The following is a 21,873-nucleotide window of genomic DNA, read 5'->3' on the forward strand; positions in this document are numbered from 1 at the left end:
CAGCGGCTGCACAGGACCACACGCTGCAGATGCTCGGGAGGCCTTTGCCAGCGTGACTGACCCTTCGTGGAGCTGCCTGCACTGACGGCCGCCTGCAGGAGCCTCCTCCCCACGAACTCAGTTCCTCGTCCTCCTCGGCAACTACAGAAACCCTCGCCCCCCGCCTGGGCTTCCGCCCCTGTTCCCGCAGCGAACGCCTCTCCAGCGAACGTCTCCCCAAACTCCGGCCCTCACAGCACCTTCTCCATCGTCTCCCCTCCCTCAGCCAGCGGTCCTCCCGTGGCCACACCTTCTCCTCCGTGTGGTCAGTGTCTCCCCTCCCCTGACCAGAGGGCACGTCCCACAGGCCAGGCCCTAGTACTGACCACCTTGCTCGCACCCAAGCCTGGACCCGGATGCGTCCAATATATACTTTACCAGAAATGATGAATGTTCAGAAACTCCTTGGTGGGGCTAATGAGATTTTACCCGTTTTAATCTATGCTTTAGTAGGAGAGTTGATGCACAAGAGTCAGAAAACACAGTAGGCAATTTCTGTGAATTCTAAATCAACGGTCCCAATTGTGATACTTAACTCACTACAAATGTCAGCCACAATCATTTAAATCACCTTTAAATCACATTTAAAACACGCAAGACCACACTAACCGTCATGCCATTGAACAGCTGTGTGCTCGTCTGCACGGCGGTGATCTCCTGGGAAGACAGCACGCTGCTGACGTACTTGCTGGTGAACCTGTCGACGATGTTAAAGACGCGCTTCTCGCTGCTGTTCCACCACAGCCGGACCATGGCGGGCAGGTCCTTCAGCGTCATGTGGTAGACGGAGCAAGCCAAGTGCGGGATGTGGTACGGCAGGGTGGTCATTTCTGGGGGGAAAGCAAAGCCTGCTTAGCAACACGGAACCCACACACAGAATAACAGGCTAATTCGAGTACTTTCTCAGAAAATCCCAGTTCCTCACGGGAGGACTAGCGTCCCTACAGCAAACATTAAAGCTGGGACTGGGCCATATTAGCTTTTTCTACATATTTAAAATGACCCGTTACCATCGCAAACAGCATAAAAAGAAGATTCCAACTGACCCTGGAGAATCTGCCTGGAAACAGCGTTCTGTGTTTCACACGAAGAGTCACCATGACAGGAAGCACAGCTTTAAAGGGGGAAGAGACGACGGAGGAGCCCTGCCTCCTGTGCTCCCAGTCTTCACGCGAGTCCCGGAACACCCACCTCAACCTCAGCCCGCCGTGCTCTAAGGCAGCGGCCGCCGCCCTCTCGGACCTCACGGACACCGGTGGTCCACGGAGGTCTGCCGGGTCTAAGGCATTTCCACATTATTCCGAGGAATCCATTAAGTAGAACAGCCTGAGCCCCGGCTAAAACCTGAGCTCACAGTGAAGGAAAGAACTTGTACTCATCTTTGTTTCCCCAACAGCAGATGCCTGATTACAGGCTACAAACCATCCTCACATGACACACACCTGTTTACAGAATAAAATGTAAGTCTCAACAATCTAGGCTTCAAAATGTGTTAAATTCTTAACGTTATCCATGTGAGCACGTGACAAGTACTGGACCTTGAGGGACAAGGAGTTCTCCAGATGGGTTCACAGGAGAGCCAGCCCAGAATTTAACACATTTTGAATGAATGTCCTACTTAGAGAAACATAGAAGGATTTGAACTCAGGCCCCATCTGGGGCTCAGCTATACCCTCAGGTCTGAACCTTCTCCAGGAGAGTTCATTTGTGTGTGCACACACATACCACGAACACACACACACCACACGTGCACGCACACCACACACACACACGCCAAGTACACACCACCATGCACGCACACACCCCCACCCATCTCCACACACACATACTGCACATACCACACACACAAGCATACACACACACACCACTGACCTCTGATACTCAGCTGGACCTCCTCTGTGAAGAAGGTCTTGGGCTCCTTGCTCGAGAGCTCGGCGGCTGCCTCGGGGCAGGTCGGGTTTTCGGGCATGAGCCTGAACAGGTGATAGAGCAGTTTGTTTAAACTCTTGGTTTTCCGGAGGTACATTGAATACAGAGCCCGAAGCTGGTGGAAAGCAAAAATGTGTTAGTAAACCCCGCTAAGCCAAGATCAGTCGGTAAGAACAAATCAAAGTAAAACAGACTGCATGAGAACAGTAAGAAAATGTTTAGGGGACATATGTAATACTTTCAACAATACAATTTTTAAAAACCATTAATCTGAGTACTCAGAGTTACACAGAGGAGTCCCGCAAAACAGATGCCACATCCCTCCTTCCCCGATGGGTCATGCGATGGCCCTGCCTCCTTTCCGTATCGACCTGCAGACGCTGTCGCTCCTTCATCACGTGACACGTGCTCTGAGGTCTCACCCCAACAGGCTCCAGGAGGCACACCTGCACTTGGAGCCCCTGACGATTCACTCGCTCTCCCACGCCTCCCACCCCCAGGCCCTCGTCTCTGGAAACCTTGCTAGAACCAATTCCGTTTCCTGGCGGACCCGCCCCACCAAGACCCTGCAGCGTCCCTGCAGGACAGCACCGCCAGCAGCCCGCCTGTCGCTTTAGGATCGGGAGCTTCAGGGAAAACCAGGGGCGGCCCAGGAGAGCCGGCCCACGGGCACTGTGGGCACCTGTGAACCCATCTGGAGAACTCCTTGTCCCTCAAGGTCCAGTACCTGTCACGTGCTCACATGGCTTTAACATGATTTCCTCCGTGCATCCGCAGAGCTCCTCCCAGTATAGATGCTGAGGGCTCAAATGCGGGGATCAAGCCATCATAGGGTTTCAAACCGATTCTTAAAATACGTTGATCCAAGTACCTTTACCATGAAGCATTCTGGGGGCACTATTTTGACCAAGTACCATACTCAATGTTACCAACAGGAGGCCCGGCCATGCTGGGCCTCTCGGGACATGGTGAGACACATCACCTGGGCAGAAGCCCTCCTGCTGAAAACCAACCAGCATCTAACCACCAGCGAAGTCAGAGCCGAAAAGTCTACAAAATAACTGACCTGGTGAGCTCCCAGAGAGAGAAGAAAGGTGGGGCTCGGGCCACGGGGAGGCGCGGGCCACGGGGAGGCTCGGGCCACGGGGAGGCGCGGGCCACGGGGAGGCTCGGGCCACGGGGAGGCTCGGGCCACGGGGAGGCTCGGGCCACGGGGAGGCTCAGGCCACGAGGAGGCTCAGGCCACGAGGAGGCTCAGGCCACGAGGAGGCTCGGGCCACGGGGAGGCTCGGGCCACGGGGAGGCTCAGGCCATGGGGAGCGAGGCCTAAAGAGAAACCAAGTGATTCCGACACCAAGGTCAATGGTGTCCTGTAACCTGATTCCCAAGATACAAAGGTAAAGAGGCCACTCATGACCCACTGCACCAAGAGGCGGGTCCTGCCAACAGAAGACCCATAATTGAAAACGTGCATCGGCACGGAGTGCCCACACGCTCAATCTGAAGAGGTAACCCCTCCTCTGGGAAAACGTGCCCAGGAAGTCACTCCACCAGACTGACTCAGTCTACAGGAATTCTCCAAGCTGGTATCTGCCTTAAAGATGTTAAAATAAATAGATACACTGGAGTGCGTCTTCCAAGTGGACCTGAGGCTGCAGAATCACTTGGGCACAATTACTGTCTAGGACATTTCCCCACTTAGCGAGAACGGCAGGGTGACATGGGTCGTATGCACACGCCTTCTTCTGAACACGGCTTTAAATTTGGCGGATTGGCCGAGGACAGGCTTGTCCGAGCTCCCCAGGGTGCTGACCTGAGAGGGAGAGGCTTTGAAGAAGGTGAGGATCAGCTTCCAGGTGAGGAGGTATCCCAGCACCGAGCAGAACTCCTCGCTCAGCGGCCGGATCGCCACAATCTGCCCCACAGGCACACCGCCAAGGATGCTCTCCAGCTGGTCCTCTTGCGTGTGGAGAAGGGACATCAGTGCTGCCGGCGGGGACCTGGGAGGCGGAGACACCCCACTTTCTGCACAATGCACCCTCAACGGCTGTCAGCATGCTTACACTTCAGACGTTTCAGAAAAACCACTGAACAATCTCCTTTCATAGATTCACCTTGAAATCCAAATTTCACATAATGGCAATTATAGAAAATGAAAGACCTAAAATATATATCATTTATACATGAAAACATATGTATTGTACATTATATATTTCATATTAATAAAAATGTAAATATAACATATATCACATGTAAAATATTTTTAAATATGTAAACTTTTAAAGTATATATTTAAAAGTTACTGGCTATAAAAATATGGACTCTAGAAGTTACCACTTAGTATTTAAACATCTGTTTCAACCTTCTGCTTTATAGATGGAAAAATCACACCCTTCACAAAGCTGAAATGCCTCAAGCCCCTGAGCGACTGAAGAACAGGCTACCAGGTCCTGCCAGGTTGTGTCCGTCCTGTGTGTCCCCCACCTGCAGTGGGCGCCGAGACACAGGCTCAGGAAGCTTAACAGTCACAGTCACGGCAACGCAGGCCCATGTGCTCCTCTCTGAACCTCCAGGTCACCTGGGAGGCTCTCTGCAGGGGAACCTGTGAGACCCTGGACCCTGCCCTTCACCTGTGTCCTCTGTGGCTCCGGCCCATGCCCACCCCCACGGGTCTTCCAGCTTCTGCATGTTTTCCTCCACCACACTGGCCTTTCTCTACTCCAGGCTCAGTGGAGAGTGTTGGCCTGCAGACTGAAGGGTCCGGGTTTGATTCCAGTCAAGGACACATGCCCGGGTTGCGGGCTCAATCCCTAGAAGGGGGTGTGCAGGAGGCAGCCACTCCAGGACTCTCTCTCATCACTGATGTTTCTATCTCTTTTTCCCTCTCCCCTCCTCTCTGAGATCAATAAAAATATATTTTAAAAAACGAACATTTATTCAACACTGTATCCTCCCCTCAGCATTTTAAAAATATATATTTTATTGATTTTTCACAGAGAGGAAGAGAGAGGGATAGTGAGTTGGAATCATTGATGATAATTTTTTTTTAAATATATATTTTATTGATTTTTCACAGAGAGGAAGGGAGAGATAGAGAGCTAGAAACATCGATGAGAGAGAAGCATCGACCAGCTGCCTCTTGCACACCCGCAACCAAGGTACATGCCCTTGACCGGACTCGAACCCGGGACCTTTCAGTCTGCAGACCGATGCTCTACCACTGAGCCAAACCGGTTGCGGCCTCCCCTCAGCATTTAATCAACACTTTGCACTAAATGGGTGTTCAAGTGATATTTGGCCACAAAAAATACCATGTGGCCTAGGAAATTTTACTAAACATTAGCAAACTAAAATATAATTAAGGAGCCAAAACCGGTTTGGCTCAGTGGTAGAACGTCAGTCTGCGGACTGAAAGGTCCCAGGTTCGATTCCGGTTAAGGGCATGTACATTGGTTGCGGGCACATCCCCGGTAGGGGGTGTGCAAGAGGCAGCTGGTCGATGTTTCTCTCTCATCAACGTTTCTATCTCTCTATCTCTCTCCCTTTCTCTCTGTAAAAAATCAATAAAATATATATTTTTTAAATTAAAAAAATAAAAATAAAAAAATAAAGTAAAATAATAACAAATTAAAATATATATATATATAATTAAGGAGCAATTAAGATGAGAAACAATCCTTTTGGGTGAATTCCAGATTTCATGTACACCTTATAGATAGCTGAGAACACCTGCTGAATGATTACACGCTCCACCGGGGGAAGTCACTCTACGTGAGGTCAGTTATGACACTACAATAAGCAATAAGCACATCATTAAAAACCTTACAAGGCTGGTTCTTCCTCTTCGTCTCCGTATGACTTCAGATTATCCTGATCATACTGTGGCAATTCTGGCATCAACCTGCAAATCAGAACATTACTTTAAATTACTTTATTTTGAATTGTTTTAAAAATCATGTTTAAGAGCAGAAAGACCAATGTAATGAATGTATTTTTTAAAAGTTTCCTGAAATAACTACCTATGGCCAGGATTATCTAAATGTAAACTCCACGGAGAACACAGCGAAAGATCAAAAACCTGGCTTTCCTTAAAAAATGCATAGTCAAGTTTACTTCATTTTTCTGTTTTGTTTTGTTTTTTTACTTTAAATGACTTTAAAAGTGTTAAAACTGAACATATATTCTATTATTTTAGAGCGCCATGACATCTATTCAGACTCTTACTTGTACAGCATGTGATAAACAGCAATTTGCACGGGCCGAGCTCTGAAGAGGAGTAACGGGGCCAGTGTGTTCAGTAAAGTCTGGAGATGTTCCGGCAAGTTTGTTTTCTGGCCGGCAATCAATCTTGCAGGGAGCTTGTGACCCACAAGCTGATCCTTTGGGATGTATGTTAGTGTTTCACACATGGGCTTTAGCACAGCATTCTGAAAGGACGTTTCAGAGGTATCTCTGCTTTCTCCTGATGACAAAAAGAAACACACACATGCATAGCCCAACACAAAATGGGAAGCACAGCCTGACTGATTCACAGGTGATCGACATCATTACAGAAAATGCACCTGGAAAACAAAAGAGCCCTGGCCGGTGTGGCTCAGTGGGCTGGGCATTGTCCCGGGCACCAAGAGGTCACTGGTTAGATTCCCAGGCAAGGCACATGCCCAGTTGTGGGTTCGATCCCCACGAGATTTGTGCAGGAGACAGCCAATCAGGATTTCTCTCTCATCAATGTTTCTCTCTCTCTCTCTTTAAAATCAATTAAGAAAACTATATTAAAACTTAACATTAGCCGAGACTGGTTTAGCTCAGTGGATAGAGCGTCGGCCAGCGGACTGAAAGGTCCCAGGTTCGATTCCAGTCAAGGGCATGTACCGTGGTTGTGGGCACATCCCCAGTAGGAGATGTGCAGGAGGCAGCTGGTCGATGTCTCTCTCTCATCGATGTTTCTAACTCTCTATCCCTCTCCTTTCTTCTCTGTAAAAAATCAATAAAATATATATTTTTTAAAACTTAACATTAAACCAACTATAACTCTAGAACCATGAACTGAATACATTAACATTAAATGTTCCATGACTTCTATTTTCCTCTTAAAAAAAGGCAGGCTTGAATCTATCTGTGCCATCTGGTTACTCCCACTTTATTTTTTTATTTTTTAAATATATATTTTATTGATTTTACACAGAGAGGAATTGAGAGGGACAGAGAGTTAGAAACGTCGATGAGAGAGAAACATCGACCAGCTGCCTCTTGCACACCCCCCACTGGGGATGTGCCCGCAACCAAGGTACATGCCCTTGACCAGAATCGAACCTGGGACCTTTCAGTCCGCAGGCCGACTCTCTATCCACTGAGCCAAACCGGTCCCGGCTGGTTACTTCCCACTTTAATCTGCAATGGCCTTCGATGCCATTTTCACCTTCCCATCGTGACTGAGCATAGGCTGCTCGGAGATGCCTGATTCTCTGGCTCTGGTCTTCTCTTCTGCTGGACTGTGTGACTTACAAACCCACAGATGCTGCTTGGAATTTTCTGACAAGTCGTTTTTACTGAATCTCGTGATTACACCCTTTTTACTTGCCTGTAACCGTCACCAAGAGAGGTAAAAGCAAACTGTGGATGCCTAGGGAAAAAAACTCTTTCCATTCACTGACGAGGTTTGCAGGAAGCTGGCCGGCAGGGTCCGGCGTGGTGGAGGCGAAGAAGGCACTGAGCTCACAGGCCAGAGCACAGCTGACGCAGGCCAGCAGCTGCACCAGGGGCACCGAGCGCAGGGCGTAGTTCTCACGTGTCGTCTGGGAAACAGAACGAGCCGGTCAACGGGCCTCTCCCAGAACAGCCACAGGGCCACACAGCAAAGTCCCTTTCCGTTCCCAGGGACCCTGGGAGAGTTTACATCCAAACAATGTTTAAATTAAAATACTAGAAATTGCAATCAACCCATTTATTCTGAAATGTTCTATTTTATTTTTAAAACTACAAAACAAAATAGCATCAATGACCACTTAGCAAGTGGGATGCATTAAAGACACATTTATAATCTTCCCAGGAGCCCTGCTGACTGGGCATTATTAAATTAAAATAAGGACACTGATGCTCAATGAGGTCACGTTTAAAGCCCCGGCCACAGCACACAGCCAACAGCGGGCGAGGCAGAGACTCCAACCAGGTCCCCTGACCCCCTGCACGCAGGCACCCACGAGGATCTCAGGAAGACGCCGATCAGTTACTCTGGCAATACTGACAGTGTGTTTGAAGAATAACTCAACTAGAACCCAAAGTCCAACCATCTTGTCGTGGACAGAGAAAACCAGAAAGGCTGGGCAGCAGATACTACATTAAAATGAGGGAATGAGAAAAATAAAATAAAATAAAATAAATAAAATGAGGGAACGAGGAGGTCAGCTCAACAGCGTTGGGAGGCGGTCATGGAATGACAATGACCCTGTCCTTGAACCGTCGTCCCGTGAAACGAGAGGCGGCGAGGAGTCCGTCCCCAAAGGCACTAGTCACCATCGTTACGTGAACGACACGACTGGGCGGGGTTCTGATCTGCAGACTCCCGCGCGCTCACCTCCAGCCAGGCCAGCATGGCGCACATGATGAAGTCCCACTCCCTCTCGGCCAGCGGAGGGGAGCAGCACCTCAGAAACAGGGAAAGGAACCGCACGATCTCTACGTTCAGTCCCAGGACCGCTGGGCTCACTCCTGACAGGTCACTGTGACGAGGACAAAGCAGAGCAGAACAGAAGCATTAAAGCACTCTACAGACCACATCCCTTTAACCTTACATCTTATGAACGAGCGACTGAAATGACCACCGTTCTACACTCTGCAGACTCATCCTGTTACTCTGCAGAGTTGACTATAAAATACACGCCCTGGTCCAGACTGTATACACGGAGGGAAACAGTATAAAGAATCACCCACCAACTGAAAAGAAAAATATCTTCGTGGTCTTTCTTCCAGCACATTAGGATGTCCAGTATGCCATGCAATAGCTCTCCATCGTCTATGCTTCTGGTTTGCAGACAAGAATTTACAATGGCAAGATGTCCAAAACCTCCTAAAAGGAAATTCAAAATGAATATTAACAAAATGTAAGTTATACTGCTACTATAATAAAGACTACTTTGAGCTAGATCAAAACTTTCTTGGAGCCGAAACTGGTTTGGCTCAGTGGATGGAGCATCGGTCTGCGGACTGGAAGGTGCCAGGTTTTATTCCAGACAAGGGCATGTGCATTGGTTGCGGGCACATCCCCCATGGGGTGTACACGGGAGGCAGCTGGTGGATGTTTTTCTCTCATCAATGTTTCTGGCTCTCTGTCCCTCTCCCTTCCTCTCTGTGAAGGATCAATAATTTTTTTTTTTTTAAAGAGAAAGCTTAAAAAAAAAAACACCTTTCTTGGACAGAGGGGGTGTTAGAGGCACCAACCTCTATGCAGTTGAAAATCTGCACATAACTTTCGACTGCCCCCAAACTTCCTCGCCCCATACCTATAAAGAATTGGTTCCAGGACCAACCCCCGCCCTCACAGACCCTAAATCCTTGGGTGCTCAGGTCCCCTGTATAAATCTGCCAGGAACACGCACTGCTGGCCTCTGCACCACAGGTAGCAAATACCCGGGCCACACAGGGGAGCTGCACACTTATTGAGAAATGTGTGTACGAGTGGACCACCCGCTTCAACCATGCATTTCAAGGGTCAACTGTGAATGCATCTCCTCTTCCTTCAAAGGCAGAGCTTTTTTTTTTCTTTTTTTTTTAATTTTCCTGGCAAAATAGAAGAGACTCAGGTACCGGGTGAAGAAAAGCAGGTTTCCAGTTGTTCATATAAAAAATAACAATGAATAAAATAACACAAGAATAAACTCTGTTTAGCATACTCACAACTGAAAACCTACTTCTGTATAACCAAACTGATTTTCTAAGAAATAAATGTCTTTGTCTCATCAATTTGGCTGAAAGACCAAAACCGGTTGTCAAATATCAACACATCACTCTAACCGGTTTGGCTCAGTGGATGGAGTGTGGGCCTGCAAACTGAAGGGTCCCAGGTTTGATTCTGGCCAAAGGTACAGGCCTGGGTTGCAGGCTCAATGCCAGTGGTGGCCATGCAGGAGGCAGCCGATCCATAATTCTCTCTCATCATTGATGTTTCTCTCTCTCTCCTTCTCCCTTTCTCTCTGAAATCAATAAAGAAATATATTTTTAAAATATAGCAAAATAAAATAAAAAGTCTCCTTTTATAAATTCATTGGGACTTTTAAGAGCAACCCAGCCAGTGTGGCTCGGTGGTTGAGCCTTCATCTATGAACCAGGAGACTGTGGTTCAATTCCCAGTTAGGTCACATGCCCAGGTTGCGGGCTCCATCCCTGGTGCTGGAGGCAGCCAATCAATGATTCTCTCATCATTGATGTTTCTCTCTCTCCCTGTGTCCCTTCCTCTCTGAAAATCAATAAACGTGTATTAAAAAAAAGAACTTTAAAAAAATACAACAAAAGCTGTTCCCTCTTTTGCCTTTCTGTGCTCACTCCCTGGCTGACAGTGATACAAGGCACTGCTCACAGAGCTAGAAGCAACCAGAGGGTCTTGTGGTTGTCGGTCTTCCCTGAAGTCCTAGCACTTCTGTCCCACACACGGTGACAGACACTCTCCACAGACACTACTCCCGCTGCCCATCGCCTTGTCCTGTAGCAGAAGCATAAACTAGGAGTCAATTAGCTAGAATTTATCTCTGCGAGACTTGGGTTCAGATATTAAGAGACACTTGTTTCAACTCAAGCAATAATTAAAATAACAGAATATTTACTATCAGGAAACTAACCATTCGTTTTGCAAAGGTCTTCCCTGGCCCAGGCCCGAAGGGCAGGCACACACAGAGCTATGAATTCTTTCTTGTCGTCCTCGGGCAGAAACGGACAGAGGCTTTGGATGGTGTGCATCTTGCCTTCCGTTAGGGGGAAAAACCTGTGTACAGAAAAGGTGTGAATTATATTTGCCCCAAGTATGAGTTATTTCAGAAATGCTTACTCAGACTCTTCTGGATGATGAGAACGCACACAAATGCAACGTGCTGCTGCTTTCTCCTTTAACGTGCTTCTAATTTTTAGAACGAGCACGTGTGTGTGTGTCCCCCTAAATGTGGCTGCTCTGAACTGCACATACAGTGCGTGGGTAAGCTCTCTGTGGGAGCCCCCGAGGCCATTCACGTGGGAGCTGAGATTTGCGCATGTGTGCATAGCGGGGCTCACCTATATAACAAGGTCACACTAAACATGATTAGCTGCCGCTTCCATACTTGAATACAAAATATATAAGTTGTTACCTGTCACTTACATACTTTGTAGATTTTTCTGTCAGAACACAGAGGTACAAACTGTTCTATTTTAAAACAACATGACTTTAACAATTAGAAACAAAAACATCCCATGCTATGCACATGTCAGAATCTAACTATGTCTCTGTTAGTGGACACTGAGGTTTTCTCCCCGCAGTTTTGCTCTTATTTAAATAGTAGATGTTCTGAGCACACGTGCAAACACCTGTTCTGGCAAGATTCCTGGAATTAGAATGAGATCAAAGGACCGAAATGTATTGCACTCTAGTCATTTCAAATTGCTTTCCAGCACACACACACAGGCTCCATTGTGCTTTCACCAGAATGTACACACGAGCGTCTTGCTATGCTCTCAATGAACCTTTTACATTCCTGGTAACATGGCAGATAACATAGGCTTCTCTAAATCTGACTTCCATCATTGCTAATAAGGCAAATCCTTTATACAGTACTTTACATTTCACCTGTGAATTACCTTTGACTATTCGATCTGTGAATTACCTGCTCAAGTCCTTTACATATTTTTCAATTTGGATTGTTTTACTAATTAATTGAAACTATTATATATTATGGACATTAATTCTTTACTGATTGCAAATGTTTTCTCCCATTTTGTCACTTGGCCTTTAATTTTGCTGTATTTTTGTCATACAGAAGTTGTTGTTTCTTTTAATATATTTTATTGATTTTTTTACAGAGAGGAAGGGAGAGGGAGAGAGAACCAGAAACATCGATGAGACAGAAACATCAATCAGCTGCCTCCTACACATTCTACTAGGGATGTGCCTGTAACCAAGGTACATGCTCTAGACCAGAATAGAACCTGGGACCCATGAGTCCGCAGGCCAATGCTGTCTAAGCCAAACCGATTATGGCAGAAGTTTTGTTTTTTTAAAAAAAATTTAATTCTGACCCGGAGCAGCTGGTTGTGGAACGAACCAGAGCAACAGAGGCCAGGCCCGGAGCAGCCAGGCCCGAAACAGCTCGCTCCTCGCCTGTACCTGCCCACGGCTGCCTCTCAGACATGGCTGGAAACTTTTGCGGGAACTTGAGGGTCTGCTGAATCAAGTGATGAAGGCTTAGATCTGGATGTGTTGAGTTAGTATAGCGCTGGGGTGTTGATCTGTGAGTGCCTTGGGTGGGGCCTGGATGAGGCTGGTTGACCTATTTGAAAATGTCTTTTGTGTGAAGTGTATCATTGGGCATGTGGAGGTATTATTGATATGAGAAAATGCTAAGTAACAGATTTACTATCTGAAAAGGGATTTACTATCGGGGAAAGGGAGGGAGGAAGAGACTGAACATAAACTGTGCACCTATGGATGAGGACAATGGGGGATGGGGAGGGGGCAGAGGGTGGGGTGGGAACCTGGTGGAGGGGGGAAGAAATGAGGAACCTTTGTAATAATATGAACAATAAAGATTGATTTAAAAAAAAAAAAATTTAATTCTGGAGTGTGAATACAAGGTATATGCAATGCAATCAAACTATACACTTAAGAATGCATGTCAGTACTAATTAGTTCTAATAGTTTACTAGTTAATTCCCTACACTTTTATAAGCAGAAAAAATATTAAATTATGCTGAATAAAACAGCCAGTATCAGAAGATCATAAAGTGCATTCCTTTACATCACAGTCCTGAGTGATGTAATTAGAGGGAGGACAATGGACTGGTGAGGGATGAGGAAATGGGACCAGGGGAGGTGGCTGTGGCTAGCAAAGGTAACACAGGATCCTTAGGATCAAAACTGTCCTATATCTCATCCTGAGACTTTGGTGGTTGGTGGTCACACATGTGATCTACACAGAACACACATGAAGCAAACAACCACATGTAGCCTGGTCAACAGATCGCATCAATGACATTTTCTTTATTGTGAAATTGCACTAACTGAGGGGGAAACTGAACTATGGAATCTCTTTGTATTATGTTTATTATTTGCATGTGAATACTGAATTATCTCAAATAATAAATCTATAATTATCTCAAAGTACTAAGGTTTAACAATTTTTAAATAAGAATTACAACACTGACATTCAGTTCACAATCCTGTTGTGCCAGAACACATACACGTCACCCTCGAATACTTTTCAGAGGCCAGTCGATTCCAAGCCCTTGGAGAGCCTCAGCCAGTGCTGCCTCGGGTGCCCGGCCCCTCTCTAGCAGATCGGGCTACATCCCTCGCACGTCCGACCACAGTTTAGTTCTTTGTCTTGAGGACGTACTTACTGAATTTCTAGAATATGCCTCCACAGGATGACCCTACAGAGAAGAGTAAGGAACTTTCCATAGAACAAATGATGTCATGGAAAAGGATGCAGGAGACAGAAAAAGGAAAGACATCAACAGAGATTTTGGGGGAAAGAGAACAAGTTTATGAAATGCTACCTGTGTAAAACAAGTATGAAATTCTACAACAAAGTGTTATAAAGCCGAAACCGGTTTGGCTTAGTGGATAGAGCATCAGTCTGTGGACTGAAAGGTCCCCGGTTCGATTCCAGTCAAGGGCATGTACCTTGGTTACAGGCACATCCCCGGTGGGGGGTGTGCAGGAGGCAGCTGGTTGATGTTTCTCTCTCATCAATGTTTCTAGCTCTCTATCCCTCTCCCTTCCTCTCTGTAAAAAATCAATAAAATATTTTTTAAAAAGTGTTATAAAGTTAAAACTGCTTATTATAAAAGTGTGTTCCAAGCCTTAAACGATCGAAATTGTTTTGTCTTTCTCGTTTCCTTTAACTTAATTTCTGCATCTCCTAGACCTTGTTTTCCTGATTCCTTAGCGACTAGTAGTTGGAGGGAGCCACGGTGGTCACATCACAAAGATTAAAAAGTAAACAGGCATACCCTTCTTTCCTTCTGTAAAGCTGTTTTACGTCCTCAGGTGAAACACTTCTTGAAAGGATCAACTTAGCAATTATGAGAGACCACAGTGTGCCATGTTCCATGGATCTATAAAAGGAGGGAAAAACCTATTTAGAAAGGGTACTTATACAGATTTTTAAACTGTTACGGAATTCAATCAATTCTGGGTTTCTGTTACAGAAACTACCCAGGACTCCTGCACCAAACAACTGCCATGACGGGGAGGGCTGGGAGCAGAGCTCTCGTGACAGAACTTCCCAACACAGGGCAGCCCAGCCCCCGGTGTCCCCACGTGGGCGCCCTTACAGCAGGCCTGCGCGACGCCAGGCTGAACTGGGAAAGGACACATCCGGGGACCCGGAGGCTGGCGGACTGAGGGACTGCGGAGGCGAGTGCGGGCGGGCAGTGTGCAGGGGGACTGCGGAAAAGCCCAGTCCAGCGGTCAGCCAGCAATTTCAGCCACAAGACACCTGCCTGCTGCGACCTCTGCGAGGACGTATTCCCACCCACTCCTCACCCCGGGAGGACTCAGGGTTCTAAGATCAGATGCAACGCGAGCCCCCAGCAGCAGAAGGGGCACAGGAGGCAAGCTGAAGCCACGCCCACAGGCTGTTCCTTCATCGCCTGCCCCTTGAACACATTTTTACATTTAATAACACCAGCCAAGCTCAAACATCTCCCCAGAAAAACAAAGAGTACCTAGTACCCATAAGTTTTTATCAAAATTTTGGATTAATTTAGATCATCCTCTGACTGAAAAACTGGTATGAAGAGGGCTTAAAGCCATAAAGTAGTAAAATGGTTGTTTAAAAAACGGAAATAGAGAGTTTTACCTGTTGAACAGCAGGTGCAAAAGGCCAGACGTATTGCCGAGCCCACACAAGTTATCGTAGGTAATGTCCATCTTCTCCAGCATTTCACGGAAGCCGGCGAGGGACGCAGGGGGGCTGTCCAGCTCCGCGCACCACTGCAGTGCGTAGAGCAGCTCTGTGGCTGAGAAGGGCGCCCGTCAGCATCTGCGCTCGCCCACAACCACCATCCTGTCACTCCGCCCCTTTCCCACCACTGCTTTCTGTCCACTGGTCTCAGATCTGCAAACTGACTCGAATCTGCTTTGGGGTCTTCGAGATAATGAGCACTGAGAACATGTGTTTGATACAACATACCACTCCTCTCCCAAATCTTATTTCGTCCCTCCTGTAGTAGTTAGAAATGTGACAGGAGCCTTAGTTACCAGATAAACACCTAAGGGGTCCAGGCCTGAGTGAGACATTCCGACCAATGTGTTAAGAATGGGACAGCAGGATACAGCATGGGGCGGGGCCTCGGTGACTGACACGGCTGCCTTCCAATGGGCTGTCCACAAAGTTATCAATTAGAAACTACAACCTCCCTCACGGGACTGTTGAGAGAATTAAATGACCAAGTATCTTTCACAAAACCTGCCATGTCAGAGATTTTTATTATAAATTTAGTCACAACTCTCCTTTATAAATCCATGTGTGATTTGGATTTTGAAGTCAGAAGGCTAGAGACCTGGCTAATATCTAATCCTCTCCTTTTCAAGCTAAGTAATTCTAAGCAAGTCAAGATAAGAAAAACAGCCTGGCCAGTGTGACTCAGTGGTTGAGTGTCAACCTATGAACCAGGAGGTCACAGTTCTATTTCTGGTCAGGGGACAGGCCCGGGTTGTGGGCTCCACCCCCAGTGGGGGGACATGCAGGAGGCAGCTAATCAATGATTCTCTCTCATCATTGATGTTTCTCTCTCTCTCTTCTCTTCTCAAATCAATAAAAGTATTTTTAAAAATTAGGAAAGGAAAGATAAGAAGAGCAGTAGCATCTAACTGATAGGGTTGACGAGATTGAATACATGATGCTGTCCGTTTGGAATCAGGGATCCAGTGAACAAAAAAGACGATGCTCTCCTTCCCTGTTCTGCTTTGGGACAGGTTCCCTCTGAGCATCATCCTGTGTGCGCAGCTCCTACCCTTCACAGCACGTGGAGCTGGCCAGTCCGTGCTCCTGCCTCCTCGGCACAGCCTCCGCCCAGCGAGGTCCCGGCTAAGGGCTGCCCCTGAGCCGACACAGGAACTGGAAAGGCCCTCCCCCCCAGCGCCACCCTGTACGGTCACACGGACCGGGAGTGTGCACCATCTGAGCCCACTCGCGAGGAAGAAGGTTCAGCCGATGGAGACCGAGAGACAGTGGTCCACACGTTACATTAGGTCAGGCCCTCGAGGAGCCACCAGACTCGCTAGATGCTCTACTGGCTCAGGACACAGGGTCGCTGATGCGGATGTCCTGCTGGTCTGAAAAGTGTTCTGACACCAAATTCTGCTCAACACCTGACGAGAGCCAAGATTCCGCTGTTTCCACCCGACATGCAACTGAACATTCATCACTTAACTGAGCTCAGATTTCCCATTCCTAAGAGAGTTAATTAGGAGCTGAAGATTCTGGATTCTTGAAAGATTTAAATCGCAGTATAATCAAAAGTATTTCAAAATTTGTATTTATGCTCATATATACTTACTTATTTTCTCGAGCTCATTATTTTCTAGGACTATTTCCTTTTTCAGTGCAACTAATATCATTTTGCTCATTAATGCCGAAGTACACAAATGGCTAGGGAGTTTCTTTGTATCTTGTTCTTTATAATCTGCTTTGAAACACTCATAATTCAAACTCAGTCGTCCTTCTAAAAGAGGTCTATGCAACCACTGCAAAAATATAAATTATATGCACAATCATTACATATTCTATTTACCATCTAGTGTACAAATGTGACAAGAAAAATACAGTTATCAGAACATTCACATTGTCATTAAAATGACTTCAGAAATGAAGCTGCATCCGCTCACTATTAGTCTGTTAGCACCTTAGTTCAGGGGTCTTCAAACTACGGTCCGCGGGCCACATGCGGCCCGCAGAGGAGTCTGATCCGGCCCGCCAGGTTTTTTGGGCAGTGAGCGCAGCCGAGGTGTTACAGTAGGAATTAGTAGTTCATATAGTCCGGCCCTCCAGCTCTCTGAGGGACCGTGATCTGGCCCCCACTTTAAAAAGTTTGAGGACCCCTGCCTTAGTTTGTTAGAAGCCTAGGCTTTGGTTTCTGCTGCTGGAGCCTCCCACATGCACGTTCCTGCAGACCCACGGACATCACACACGATACAGAGCATTCAGAGGCATCAGAGCAAAGAGAGCTCTATTCTCACTCACTTGCTTTTCTTCGCCAGAAATGAATACATCTACGCTCACACAAAATCCAAACCTCAGAGTGAGAAATGCTCTCCGGCCTCAAACATACCTGCTTCGGCAGCAACCGTCTCATCCTCTCCCACTCCCGGTGGTCTGGCATCACACTCGCAATGTAGATGCCCAGAAGGGACGCGTCTTCACTCTCTAAGAGCTTCTTCAGCAAATCGTCAGCAGCAGACAAGAGTCCCTGGAGACTGAAAATAACGCAGAGGACTCAGTCGCTGCTGTTAGGCTGAATGACCTCACGCCCTGGCACATGGTCAACGCCCCGGCAGGCGACAGCTGACCTGAACGAGACGCCAGAGCAGCACAGGCAGCAGCCTTTCCACGCCACTCCTCCCACACACAGGCCCACGGGGGACGCAGGCCCATGACTGTGATTTTAAATTGAGTGATACTTCCACCTCAGCACGAAGGGAACCTGACCTATTTCAGACCCGATCTTTCTGAAACACAGCTCCCTTCTTCCATAAAAAGAGCACGGTGACCAGAAAATGTTTGTCTCAACCCCGAAGGCCTCTGGGTGCATCTGATTAGTTTTCACTTTAATACGTGGATTTAGTAAGAGCTGTGACGTACACTGCAATTCAAATGCCTTAGAACAGTGGCTGTCAGACGGGCCAGGTAACCAGGCGAGAACGACCACATGACCCGCCAGGAGGCTGCGGTTACACCACCCAGGGGAGACGGAGGACAGCACCAGCACCCGCCACCGGCAGCAGCCAGGAGTGGGCAGGCCTGTCACGCCGTCATTCTTCCTTCCAGGAGCTTATGATCCACGTGGAGAAATCCTCTCGGGAGTCCTAGCACTTTCTTACCTAACAAGTCATTTTCCACAAGCACCCACACTAGTATGAAGCCTGACTAAGGACAATGATCAAGTAATAAGAGATGGTGTGCAAATGAGCACAGAAATGGTCACCTCGTAATGTCCAGAGACGGAGACTGAGCCTGGTTCTTCAGCCATAGCGCCGACGCCCGCAGGAAGGCACTCTGCTGAACTGGACGGCCAGGATGGTGGACCAACAAATTCACGCCAGAGAGCCACGTATTCTTCAGTTTACAGATAAGAAAGTCTAAAATCAAAATGTCAACAGTAATTTGTAAACCCACTGAAGTAAGTATAATCATTATAAAACATCTGAAAGAACTCACTGCAGATCTCAGATTTCTAAGGTGCCATTTAAAAAAGAAAACAGCCCTGGCTGGTTTGGATAGAGCATTGGCCTGCGGACTAAAAGGTCCCAGGTTCTATTCTGGTCAAGGGCACGTGCCCGGGTTTCAGCCTTGATCCCCAGTAGGAGGCAGCTGATCAATGATTCTCTCTTATCCTTGATGTTTCTATCTTTCTCTCCCTCTCCCTTTAACTCTGAAATCAATAAAAATATTTAAAAATAATAATAAAGAAAACCAAATTGCTATTCAACGTCAAACAAAATGTGTTATAAATATGCAATAATAAAGCTAGCTCATGCCACGTCAGGTAAAAAATGGTAAGATTTTTAAAGTTAGATTTTTTTCTGCTCTGAAATCCTTTAGGTGTGAAAAATAGTATTCCTTTTCCAAATATAGAAGTTAGCACTGAAGAAGGGTTGGAGAGGAGGGCTTCCTATAAGTAGCATTTTTTAAATATTCCTTTTATAAATAAGTCTAAATTAACACAAGGCAGAATATAATCCTTAAAGAAGGCAATCTAAATTTCATTTTGACATACATCAAGATTGAAAGTTTATTAACATTGCGGACGGAACATGAGAATTCTTGCTTCATATTACATAGTGTTTTACAAAGTATCATACTTTCAAAAGATATTTGTTTGTAAGAACATGTAATAAATAACTTCAAAATGTAATGGGTATTTAATTTTAAAGCGTGCCTTTAACATTTACGTAAAACATTTTTGGTTCTCGTTCAATAGAAACTTATCTGGCTACTGGTAAAGCTAGCAATAAAACTACTGGCCTGCATGTGTTAAGAGAAGGAAAGAGATATTAATAAATGTGGAAACTGAGGCATGAAGAAAGTAAGCAAACTGCCAGAGCTCCCGAGTAAAGGGGCTAACATTCTAACCATGGTCCTTGCAAAATGCTATCACAGAAGAACTTAAACATCACATCCATATACATCCTTAACCTGGTTTCAAAGCTGAAAGTGTTTATGATTTGTAGTCCTTTACTCAAAAGCATGACTCCGTTAACGAAGCCTCGCACTGACATGCGAAGGTCCGGGCCAGAGTGCAGCAGAACCGGTGAGCAGGGGCTGTTACCTGGCAGGCGGGCGTTGGCTCTGCTCTGAGCACACAACTGAAAGAGAGTGAGCAGCAAGTCTTCTGAGGATGGCACCAGTAGGTGCCCTGTCGCTGAGCTGAAATAGGCATAGGCCACATTGCAGGTGAAAGACACTGAAGAGTCAATACTGTCAGCTTCTGACAGTTTCTTTATGTTGGATAAGGTTTCATGAAGTTTAACAATAATTCTTTCAACATATACCTCTCCAATCAAGTAATCTAGAGAAAAATAATCACAAACAATAGAAAATATTAGCAGTATAATTTTGAATAACTTCCACTTGAGTCTATGTGTTAAAAAAGAAAAAGAAAAAAAAAAGGTGCTAGTGTATTTGACAAAAGAAAATCCTATCAGCCAAACTGTTCTCACATAGAAAAGCCCTCACATGAAAAAGCAGTTCTAGCCCAGCCGGCGTGGCTCAGTGGTTGAGCATCAACCTATGAGCCAGGAGGTCACGGTTCGATTCCTGGTCAGGGCACATGTCCTGGTTGTGGGCTCGATCTCCAGTGTGGGGCGTGCAGAAGGCAGCCAATCAATAATTCTCGCTCACAATGGATGTCTCTCTCTCCCTCTCCCTTCCTCTCTGAAATCAATAAAAATAACACTTAAAAAAAAAAAGCATTTTTACATTAGATTTAAAAACAATGCTCTACAAAATTAGAGCGAAGAACTTTGCTAAATTCAAAACCCTTTAGAAATAATAAACTAAAGATATTAAATGTCATCCAAGTCATGCTACAAAGATAGCAAACATTTAGGGTACTTATAAAATTAAGATATTTTAATGAAGTAAGTCTTGTTATTCTCAACCAATAATATGCAAACTTAGGAGCATGAAACCCACGGAAAGAGGAAGCCGCAGTGTTGCCTACCGTTGTTAACATGCTGGGATAACACCAAGCTTAAGAGCGTCCATCTTTCTGAGAAGTAAGGTTCAGAAGTCACTGTGGATTCCAAGTCCTTGTTGCAAAGATGACTTGCCAAGGTTACCAACTTCTCTCCAAGGATATCTCCTTTCAGCCAAGAAATTACTAAAGCATGTTTATCTGAACTAGAACATGCCTAAAACCACAATTGGAGCCATGGTTAGGAATAAGATCAGCATGTTATCTGCCTGAGGGAGGCCTCGTCCCAGACCGCATGCCTCCCTTTGTCACGGGGCCGGCACACGCCCCCTCCTCCTCACGTCTAAGGCTGGGCCTCCTGCTCCCACTAGGCCTTGCTCACTGCACTCCATGCTCTTCTCATCCGCCTCCCCCACCATGAGTACCCCCTCTTACCCACTCATCTCAATCCCGCCTGCTTTATGAACCCCATCTTCTCCAGCCCATGCTCATCGCTAACTGTCTCAGACTGTCTAAGGCACTTACTGGACTGTATTATTATTTACACTGTTTCATCTGCGTGTGTCTTGTTTCCAATGAGACTGTCAGTTCCTTGAGAGCAGAGACTGTCTTAAACTTCTTTGACACCTATCAACACTGCAGACATGCTCAACAACAGAGGGCTCGACTTTGAGGACACTTTTTTAAAATGCTCTATAGGTATGTAATTTTGTTCATTAATTTTTTAAAGAACAATTAATATGTAATAATGGAAAATTACTTCAATAGGAGTAATGGGACTTATTGTTTCTACAAATTCTTTGAAATAGTTACCAGGGCCAGATATCTGACAGCAACTGGTTTATTTTCATGGGGTGGGGAAGCAAGGGAAAAAGGTGTAAATCCACCCCAAGAGCATGCTGATCCATGTTCCCCGAGCTTCTTTTGCTTTAAGGGCTGAGAAGAAAGGAATTTGCAACTTGGTTCATTTCAAAGCAATCTATGGAGAAAAAAAAAATCCAAGTGTGGATTGGGTGGTGCCTGAAAAACTGTTTATCCTTTTACTTAAAAAATTGTAGGTAAAGGGGACATCTGTGATATTCTCAATAAAAATGAAAAAAAAATTGTAGATAACCAGTGCTTTTATTTTAGCCCAAGCTTTACCACTATTCTGGCTTTATGACTTTGGACAAATCTTTTTAAAAAATCCTCACCTGAATATATGTTTTCATTGATTTTCAGAGAGAAAGGAAGGAAAGGGGTGGTGGGAAAGGAGGGGGGAAGGGAGGGGAGGAGGGAGGAGAGGAGGGAGGGAGGGAGGGAAGA

At 46.1% G+C, this 21,873-nt stretch overlaps 1 protein-coding gene across 1 annotated transcript in view; it reads right to left on the reverse strand.

Moving 5' to 3' along the window:
• The window catches only part of LTN1 (listerin E3 ubiquitin protein ligase 1), a 48,752-nt gene that overhangs the window by 5,459 nt on the left and 21,420 nt on the right, over positions 1–21,873 (reverse strand). Inside the window, exons 12-27 of the mRNA XM_084873528.1 lie at positions 20,596–20,785; positions 19,702–19,941; positions 18,358–18,511; positions 17,485–17,629; positions 16,714–16,900; positions 15,012–15,171; positions 14,161–14,265; positions 10,800–10,942; positions 8,899–9,034; positions 8,543–8,687; positions 7,550–7,763; positions 6,193–6,430; positions 5,795–5,869; positions 3,782–3,968; positions 1,912–2,083; positions 649–869 (exon numbers count right to left, since the gene is read on the reverse strand). Coding sequence (XP_084729654.1) covers positions 649–869; positions 1,912–2,083; positions 3,782–3,968; positions 5,795–5,869; positions 6,193–6,430; positions 7,550–7,763; positions 8,543–8,687; positions 8,899–9,034; positions 10,800–10,942; positions 14,161–14,265; positions 15,012–15,171; positions 16,714–16,900; positions 17,485–17,629; positions 18,358–18,511; positions 19,702–19,941; positions 20,596–20,785 — 2,712 coding nt within the window. The remainder of the gene's footprint in view (positions 1–648; positions 870–1,911; positions 2,084–3,781; positions 3,969–5,794; positions 5,870–6,192; positions 6,431–7,549; positions 7,764–8,542; positions 8,688–8,898; positions 9,035–10,799; positions 10,943–14,160; positions 14,266–15,011; positions 15,172–16,713; positions 16,901–17,484; positions 17,630–18,357; positions 18,512–19,701; positions 19,942–20,595; positions 20,786–21,873) is intronic.

Source organism: Pipistrellus hanaki (genome assembly GCF_964339955.1).
Source record: "Pipistrellus hanaki genome assembly, chromosome: 2".
In the NCBI taxonomy this organism is placed as follows: Eukaryota; Metazoa; Chordata; class Mammalia; order Chiroptera; family Vespertilionidae; genus Pipistrellus; species Pipistrellus hanaki.